Here is a 9,424-nt window from a genome sequence, read left to right as displayed (position 1 = left end):
GGCCTAGCAGAGAAGGGCATCCAATTATTATTCAACCGTAAAGAAGTTAGCAATAAAATTAGGACCAATAACAAATAACAAGGCAGAAAAATATTTGAAATCAAACCTGAAACCTGAATAAACGCTGTTATAATTTGGGAATGTAGAATTTTATCTATATTTCAGTACTGTTAGTATTTGAACGATGTCAGGATTGAATTATAAGGCCTTGTTCCCGTACACGGTGAAAACGACAATAAATGTATCCGCGATGACAACGATACGGTGTTGGCATCTGGCATCGGTGTTGGCATCGGTTGATAATTAATACAAAAAATAGTAATGCTAAAAAAATACATGTTACGAAGAACACATGTTTCTTGCATGGGAAAATAATCTTCCGAAACTTTAAACATTTGGCAACCTTCACATCTCTCGTGACTCGGCTCCCCTGTTATCTAGCACTTGGTTGACGAAAATGCAAAAAGAAGAGTAAAGGCCCATTTATACGGTGCTAGTAGCTGACTTGACAGTGAGCAGCTACTGACCCGGTGAACTCGCTTGACAATCTGTTGACTCGCCTTGTCTATGCACACAGTGTGAGTTGGTAGTAATAGTATATAAGTATTTATTTATTTACATTTACATCTATCAACAGGTTCAATTACAACCCAAATGATACAATAATTATCTTAATCTATCTTAAGCTATCGGTTACGGAGGAGGCGGCTTTTTATAGATTCTCTCGTTAAATTGAAGTCAATGAGTTCGATTTGGTCATTAAATACGCGAGCCATGCTTGCAACGGGCTCATGGTAGGCATAGTTAGTGCGCGATGTTGGAAGACGAAGAAAATCGTGATTGCGCAGATTTCTCCTTCTGGTATTGAAATTTATTTGTCGTAGTAATTCTGGGCAATTGATATTCCCTTGTAAGAGATCGAAAACAAACAGAGCTTTCGCTGTATTGCGTCGCTTGCAGAGCAGATTTAATCCCAAAAGCTTGCAGCAATCTTCGTAGCTGGGGAGGTTCTGAGGATCATTCCAGGGTAATCGACGTAGAGCGAAGCGTACAAATTTGCGTTGGACGGACTCAATTCTTCGAATGCTGTTGTCGTAATAAGAAGCCCAAACTACGGATGAGTACTCCAAGATCGAGCGAACCAGCGAACAGTATAAAGCTTGGAGACATTGTATGTCGGTGAAATGTTTGGCGATACGAAACGTAAAACCAAGAGCTTTTGATGCCTTGGAAACAACGTATGAAGTATGTTCTTGGAGCGTTAGTTTCGAATCTAAAATGATTCCAAGGTCCTTAATCTTTGTAGTTCTATTCAACGTCGATCCATGAAGCTCATAATCGAATCGTATCGTTGATCGTTTCCGAGAGAAGGAGATGACAGAGCACTTTGAAGCGTTGAGCGACATACGATTGGCTTCACACCAACCGGCAAGAATTGTTAATTGTCTTTGTAAAAACACTGCATCTTCGTAGTTCTCCACGCGCATAAAAAGTTTAAAGTCATCCGCATAAGAAAGCTTCTTGCATTCTAATATTATGTTGACATCGTTGAGGTACAGTAGAAAAATTAAAGGTCCTAGGTGGCTTCCCTGTGGAACGCCCGATGTTACTTCGAATGGGGGTGATATAAAGTCACTTATTTTCACACACATCGTACGACCGGTCAGATAAGACTGCAGCCAGAGCAGCAACGATCCATTAAAGCCGATTAGATGCAATTTGGCAATCGTGATCTGATGGTTAAGTGTAACTAGATATAACAGCCCGGGTTTACCAGGGATGCCAGGTGATTTTTCAAATGTACATCAAATAATGAGAAACAGCAATCAGGTCCGAATTTGACAGATAATTAATCCGAAATCGATATCTCTTTTAGCAGTTTTCATCTCAGGTTTTTAGTTGCCTTTATTATTACACAATTTGATCGCGAAATACACGCTAACCGTAGTTCATACCGTATACAATGTTGTCCAGAAAAACACGACTGATCGTAGTTCGTACCGTGACAAAGCGGTTATAAAAAACCTTTGTGCTGAATTACTTCGAGCTGAAGGTACTATTCGGAAAAAGCAGAAAGGAAAAAGGATTTGGGCCAGGAATTGGATGCAAAGAAAAGGAGCGACAAAAACAATATTGAAGGAACTCTACGATGATGATCCTCTGGAGTACAGAACAGTGTTGAGAAAAACACCTGAATTAGTGGAAACACTGTTGGATTTCATTGGTCCAAAAATACAACACCAAGATACACTCATGAGGAATGCTATACCTGCAAGTGAAATTAAAAAACGACATTGATGTGCCTTGCTTCTGGAATATCGTTCAGATTGTTGTCGATATTTTTTGAATCTCGAAAGCATTCATAGCTAAGATAATTCCGGAAGTATGTGATGCTATAAATGACAACCTAAAAAATTTTTAAAAATTTTATTTAGTTCGCCTTGCCAGCAGCTTCGTGTACCAATTTGTGAAATAAAAATGATGGTAGATTTGCAGGTGGAATAAATACGCGTCAAAAATTGAAATAATGAATGAAAATGTACTTTTTAAAATCGAATATGTAATCTGTTTTTAGAACAATACTTTCTTTGCAAGTTGTGAGTGAATTTTGAATGAAAATTGATGATTCTATATTACAGATTCTCAAGAAAACTATCTCAAAAAGAAAGCGTGCCCAGACAGCGTGCATATCAAAATAACAACGATTTCGTTCAGAAACTATGAGGGTTTTATTTGTTTTTCCAATAATTTTCAAGTCTATAAATACCTTCGCATATTTTCAAATATCTTAAAAATAGAGACATGTCTTTACATTTGGCATCCCTGATTCGAACGCTAAATTCTGTTTTTGACGTTTTTAGAGATGCGAGTGCGAGTGAATTCAAAAAACAGGAAGTGGGTTATATCTATGGTATAACCGCAAGGGTGACGTAGGACTATCGTTGATTTAGAGATCATTTGTATGAAGTTGAATCTGAATTCATTCTGAATGAATGAATATTTGGAGAACTTCGAAAACGAGAGCGTTACGTTGGAGGCACAAGGTTTTATGCATCCAATATCCTACGGAAATATCCTACTGATGGGGAAGAATAATCTTCAGAAGCTATCCTGTTGATTGCGATTGATTGAAAAACCACAAAACCAAATGTATTTGGTCACAGTGTTACATGGATAGAAAACATTCAATTAAACTCTTTCACATGAATATATTTTGAAAATTCCCAAAGGAACTGGCAGATCATTTTCAGTAACGATTAGATATTTCCACATTTTCCTCGATACTGGAAGCCCACCAGTGGTTAATACCAACTCGATAACCACCTGTTAATAGCACTTGATTGGAACATATTTGGTCACAGTGTTACATGGATAGAAAACATTCAATTAAACTCTTTCACATGAATATATTTTGAAAATTCCCAGAGGAACTGGCAGATTATTTTCAGTAACGATTAGTTATTTCCACATTTTCCTCGATACTGGAAGCCCACCAGTGGTTAATGCCAACTCGATAACCACCTGTTAATAGCACTTGATTGAAACATATTTGGTCACAGTGTTACATGGATAGAAAACATTCAATTAAATTCTTTCACATGAACATATTTTGAAAATTCCCAAAGGAACTGGCAGATTATTTTCAGTAACGATTAGATATTTCCACATTTTCCTCGATACTGGAAGCCCACCAGTGGTTAATGCCAACCCGATAAACACCTGTTAATAGCACTTGATTGAAACATATTTGGTCACAGTGTTACATGGATAGAAAACATTCAATTAAACTCTTTCACATGAATATATTTTGAAAATTCCCAGAGGAACTGGCAGATTATTTTCAGTAACGATTAGTTATTTCCACATTTTCCTCGATACTGGAAGCCCACCAGTGGTTAATGCCAACTCGATAACCACCTGTTAATAGCACTTGATTGGAACATATTTGGTCACAGTGTTACATGGATAGAAAACATTCAATTAAACTCTTTCACATGAATATATTTTGAAAATTCCCAGAGGAACTGGCAGATTATTTTCAGTAACGATTAGTTATTTCCACATTTTCCTCGATACTGGAAGCCCACCAGTGGTTAATGCCAACTCGATAACCACCTGTTAATAGCACTTGATTGAAACATATTTGGTCACAGTGTTACATGGATAGAAAACATTCAATTAAATTCTTTCACATGAACATATTTTGAAAATTCCGAAAGGAACTGGCAGATTATTTTCAGTAACGATTAGATATTTCCACATTTTCCTCGATACTGGAAGCCCACCAGTGGTTAATACCAACTCGATAACCACCTGTTAATAGCACTTGATTGGAACATATTTGGTCACAGTGTTACATGGATAGAAAACATTCAATTAAACTCTTTCACATGAATATATTTTGAAAATTCCCAGAGGAACTGGCAGATTATTTTCAGTAACGATTAGTTATTTCCACATTTTCCTCGATACTGGAAGCCCACCAGTGGTTAATGCCAACTCGATAACCACCTGTTAATAGCACTTGATTGAAACATATTTGGTCACAGTGTTACATGGATAGAAAACATTCAATTAAATTCTTTCACATGAACATATTTTGAAAATTCCCAAAGGAACTGGCAGATTATTTTCAGTAACGATTAGTTATTTCCACATTTTCCTCGATACTGGAAGCCCACCAGTGGTTAATACCAACTCGATAACCACCTGTTAATAGCACTTGATTGAAACATATTTGGTCACAGTGTTACATGAATAGAAAACATTCAATTAAACTCTTTCACATGAATATATTTTGAAAATTCCCAAAGGAACTGGCAGATTATTTTCCAGCAATGATTAGATCTTTCCGGAACTTTCTCGATGCTGAATGGCATCCTAACGGAAAGAGTTCTGCGCGTGTATGTGTCGATCCTTCGCCGTCCACCTCCTCCAGCACGTTAGGCAACGATGTTGTCTTGTCGATGTCCTCACGAAAAAAGAATGTGTCTCACCACCAGAATATCGCTTAAGTATGCTTTTTGTGTGTGATTGAATCGAGAGAAGGTGTGGTTTACGATGGCAATTTGGAAGGCAAACTAGAGGGGAATGAACTCTCTGAGCTCGGAACTTTCGGCGACTGAGCAATAATCGATTGCGGGCGCATACAATATTGGATACGGAAATATCCTACTGATGGGGAAGAATAATCTTCTGAAGCTATCCTGTTAATTGCGATTGATTGAAAAACCACAAAACCAAATGTATTTGGTCACAGTGTTACATGGATAGAAAACATTCAATTGAACTCTTTCACATGAATATATTTTGAAAATTCCCAGAGGAACTGGCAGATTATTTTCAGTAACAATTAGATATTTCCACATTTTCCTCGATACTGGAAGCCCACCAGTGGTTAATGCCAACTCGATAACCACCTGTTAATAGCCGCGCGTGTATGTGTGTAGCGATGTCTTCCCAGGGAACCGTTTGTGGCATCACTCTCCTCCTGATAGATTCCCTTCTGGCCTAGGGTGCACAAACAGGCTCTTGGTGACACCGTTCATCCGCGCTTTCATGATAAATAAAGAGCTTCACCCAAACAGCGACAACATGCTCCAATCGCTGTTCAATTTGAACTGAGTGGATTTCCGAGCGCCGCTCGCTTATATACCGATTGGTGATTTCAATAGCCTGTTTTGAAAGCAATTTTAAGACTATTGAAACAAGTTTTTGGATCAAAAAGTAACAAGTATATAACGCGTAGACATTTTATCTTTCGAATGAAGTGTTTATCATACCATTTCGTTCAGTTGTTTAGGAGCTATTAACGCTCAAAATCTCGGTCTCCGGCGTAACGCTTTCGTTTTCGAAACTTTAATTTTACACCCCGGTATAGAAATGAAAGACGTAGTCCTACGTCAAAACTTTGTAGTAGCTCGCACGCCGGATTACACATGACACTAACTGGCATGATATGTTCACACGGTGTGAGTAGCTGCACTGCAATAACTGACAAGACCGACTCGTATGCTAACTCGCATCGTCTGAACCCGGCTTAAGAAGCCAGTTGTCACGTCTTGTCTTGGCTGAAAAGCACCCCAGAGTAGTGATCCCCGATTTTTTAAATTAATCGTTCATCAGCTAATCGAATACTTTTCAGCAGTTTGTTATTCGATACGATTAATCGCCCCAAATAATCGATTAATCGATTAATCGTCACACTGAGCGAAATAATTAGTTAAACTAACGTTTCTCATTTGCTAGAAAGCCATCTGGAATCAAAAAAATGTTCATTCCGCCAAAAAATCAATTATTACCTTTTACGCTCCCCTAAACTCGTAAACGAAGCTCAATTTGCGTTGACGCCATTTGCGTTTGACGCCATTGAGCTTCGTTTACGATCCCAGAGGAGCGTCAAAGATAATGATTGAATTTCAGGATAAAACTGCAGCGGCCATACGTTTTTCTTCTCTGGGTTTGGATCGATTAATCGACGTAAACTATTCGTTCGCTTCGATTATTGGTTGCGCAGTATTCGTTCGATTAATAATCGATTTCTGTAGGAAGTATTCGATTAATCGAACGATTATCGGGGATCACTACCCCAGAGCTCACCGTTGGCAGGCGACTGTCATCGGATTAACATCATCGATATGTCACCGAGAGAATGAGGTACAGTTGAATTTCACTCGTTGGGCTATCTTTAGTTGGGCTTCGATTTAGTTGGGCTCCCGTTCGTTGGGCTATAGCCCAACTAAATCGAAGACAAACGTCAATTCTGACAACGTAAAATTTTTTTCGAGGGGCTCGTGGATGGTGTTTTTAGGTTTAAAATAAATTTTAAATGAATCATTGAAATAAATAAAATCGAATATTATTCAACAAAAACAATATTTATTTTAAACGTTTCAAACAAAATTAAACAAACCACGTAAATTCATTTTCAACAAAATGGTAGAGTTCTTCAACATGCTCGTTTTAGCCATTCAACTTCAGTGATTTTCGAACGTAGCGCGTTCAAACGGCATACTTCTGCAACATCATGCTTCATATAGCGAACTAGGCAATCAATTGACTTGATTGCATCGCCAAAATCAGGATCTCCGGTACTAGTAATGGAAGTATCAAACGAATTACTTCCATCTTCTGTGTCTACCAACCATTCTTCTTGCATTTCAGGTTGATCTTTCTTGAGAACTGATGACAAAATCTCGTCATCAGAAAACACTTCACTGGTTACCCAATCTGGATTATGATCACCATCATACACCTGATCTTTGATCCACAGATCAATATCTTGCTCAGATGTTTTTGTTCCTGCCAAACTGTCAATCCTGGACACAAGCGCTTTGAAGTCATCATCGGCCGCTTTCGAGTCTACATTAACAGCATCCTCCGGCAAACCATCGATCAATTTCTTCCACGAATTACGTATAGTTTTGTCAGATATCTCCTCCCAAGAGGTTGCCAACCACAAAATACACTGTTGAAGATTAATCTTCTTCAATCGTTCTTCGAAACTAAAGAGGAAAGTACATAAATAAAACCTCAATTAGAATTTGAATTTAAATTTTGAAAAAGCACAGACGAAAAACTATCGTGCGCATAGTTTTGTGTTTATATTTGGAATTAATTACAAAAATTTAATATTTGGAAATTTACCTTAAGTGTTCGTTTTCCAGAATTAATGCGAGCATCAGTTTTCTTTTATACTTTCGCTTGATTGCATTGATGACCGATTGGTCCATCGGCTGGCATTCAGCAGTTACATTTGGTAGGAGGTAGATCACTTGAATCAGTCCATCGTCACTCTGTAGAGATTCGTCAACGTCATAATGACTGGTGCAATTATCAAGAACCAGCAATGCCTTTGGCTCCAATCCTCTCTCGGCCGAAAATTTTCGAACAGCGGGGACAAACTCTTCGTGGAACCATTGACGGAACAACAGTCTGGTCATCCAAGCCTTTTTGGAATGATTATATGAAACGGGAAGTTCTTCGATGTTGATTCCTCGTGGTTTTGCAGCAGTGCAAATTAAATACAACGGAAGCTTTAGGGAACCATCTATGTTGGAGCAAGGCATAAACGTATACCTTGTCTTGTTTTGCTTCCGTCCGCTTGCCACGGTCTCATCACAGGTAACGACAGAGCGTGTGGCTAGGAGCTTGATGAACAAGGCAGATTCATCTGCATTAAAGACTTGGGATAGTGATAGCTGCATTTCCTGAATCTTCTTGAAATTTAGGTACGCTTCAACGTTTACCGATGCCTTTTCTCCTGTTACGGCTTTCACGCGCAATCCAAACCGCTGCTTAAAACGATGCATCCAGCCATCCGAAGCAGAAAAACCGTGCACCGCATAGAGCCCCCGGTCCTGGAACATCTTAAACAGCAGCTCCGCCTTTGCTTTAAGAATATCCACTGTCAACAAAATGTTGGACTGCCGCTGCTGTAAAATCCAGATGTAAAGAGCTTCTTCCAGCAAAGGGAACGTCTGCTCTTTCAATGTTTTTCGATTATTTACACCATATTCCTTGAACTTGTCCACCGCCTCACGAATTGCTTCTTTCTTTTGGATTATTCTCGTGACCGTAGAAGATCCTACGCCGTACTTCTTCCCAAGAAAGTCATGCGTACCACATCCTGCTTCAAAATCTTCAATTATGCGAACCTTCTCCACCAGCGTCAGGAAATTGCTCCTCCGTTTCCGGTTAACGTTCGTACTGGATCCTTGCAAACCATCCATTTTGAGCCTGGCGATCGAAATGAACGTATATTAAATCTACGCTAATTTTAATATCAAACTTCATTAAGAACTTACCAATTAATCCAACCTAGAACGAAACTCAACCACGAATGAAATAAACGTCAGTGGTGTGAAAACTTTTCTGCGTTTCCCATAACAACAAACAATCGGTGTGACCCTCGATCGATTTTCGACTTTGACAGTTCAGCCCAACGAGTGAAAGTCTTTCACAAATTGGGCTAAGAGCTTAGTGCAACGAGTGAAATTCGACTGTAGTCTCCTAGAAAACGTGTTCTTTTGATTCAGTCTATTTTAATTGTCTCACGAATAAAGTTAAGTTATTGTAACATTAGTGTGTCTTTTTTTAGTTCTCGCAACGCCAGCGTTACAACACTTACCTTTTCTAGTACTTAACATAAAAACAGCAAACAAAATAGATAAAACATTTACGAAAACTGAAAAACTCACGATGCTAGTTTTTTACCGAGTTTACTAACGCAAATATTTTATCATTGGTATTGACAGTCACATTTTTTGCAAATGTTCATTATTATAAATTACTAGCTGACCCGGCAAACTTCGTCTCGCCTAAAATTAGTTTTTTGTTATCAATACCTTCAAACATTCACGTTTTCTTACTGAGCGCAAGTTCATGAGTCCAATTGCAGAACTGTGTATTGATTGATGTTCTA

At 38.5% G+C, this 9,424-nt stretch overlaps 2 protein-coding genes across 2 annotated transcripts in view; one reads left to right on the top strand and one right to left on the bottom strand.

Moving 5' to 3' along the window:
- LOC129768931 (uncharacterized) overlaps positions 1-9,424 on the top strand; it is a 130,369-nt gene that overhangs the window by 63,031 nt on the left and 57,914 nt on the right. The window lies entirely within an intron of this gene.
- On the bottom strand, positions 6,950-8,732 carry LOC129761169 (jerky protein homolog-like). Its single transcript, XM_055758882.1, has 2 exons — positions 7,648-8,732; positions 6,950-7,505 (listed from the first exon to the last, which is right to left on the bottom strand). The coding sequence occupies exons 1-2, from the start codon at positions 8,730-8,732 to the stop codon at positions 6,950-6,952; spliced, it is 1,641 nt and encodes a 546-aa protein (XP_055614857.1).

This window comes from Toxorhynchites rutilus, chromosome 1 (assembly GCF_029784135.1).
Source record: "Toxorhynchites rutilus septentrionalis strain SRP chromosome 1, ASM2978413v1, whole genome shotgun sequence".
Classification (NCBI taxonomy): domain Eukaryota; kingdom Metazoa; phylum Arthropoda; class Insecta; order Diptera; family Culicidae; genus Toxorhynchites; species Toxorhynchites rutilus.
Note: the sequence above shows the minus strand (reverse complement) of the source record. Positions and strands in the feature narration are given on the sequence as shown.

Bases quoted from the DNA above. Each gene is read 5' to 3' on its own strand.
- LOC129761169 (XM_055758882.1), bottom strand. From the start codon at position 8,732: ATGGATGGTTTGCAAGGATCCAGTACGAACGTTAACCGGAAACGGAGG. The intron at 7,506-7,647 runs GTAAATTTCCAA...TTTCCTCTTTAG, and splicing joins CTGGAAAACGAACACTTAAG to TTTCGAAGAACGATTGAAGA.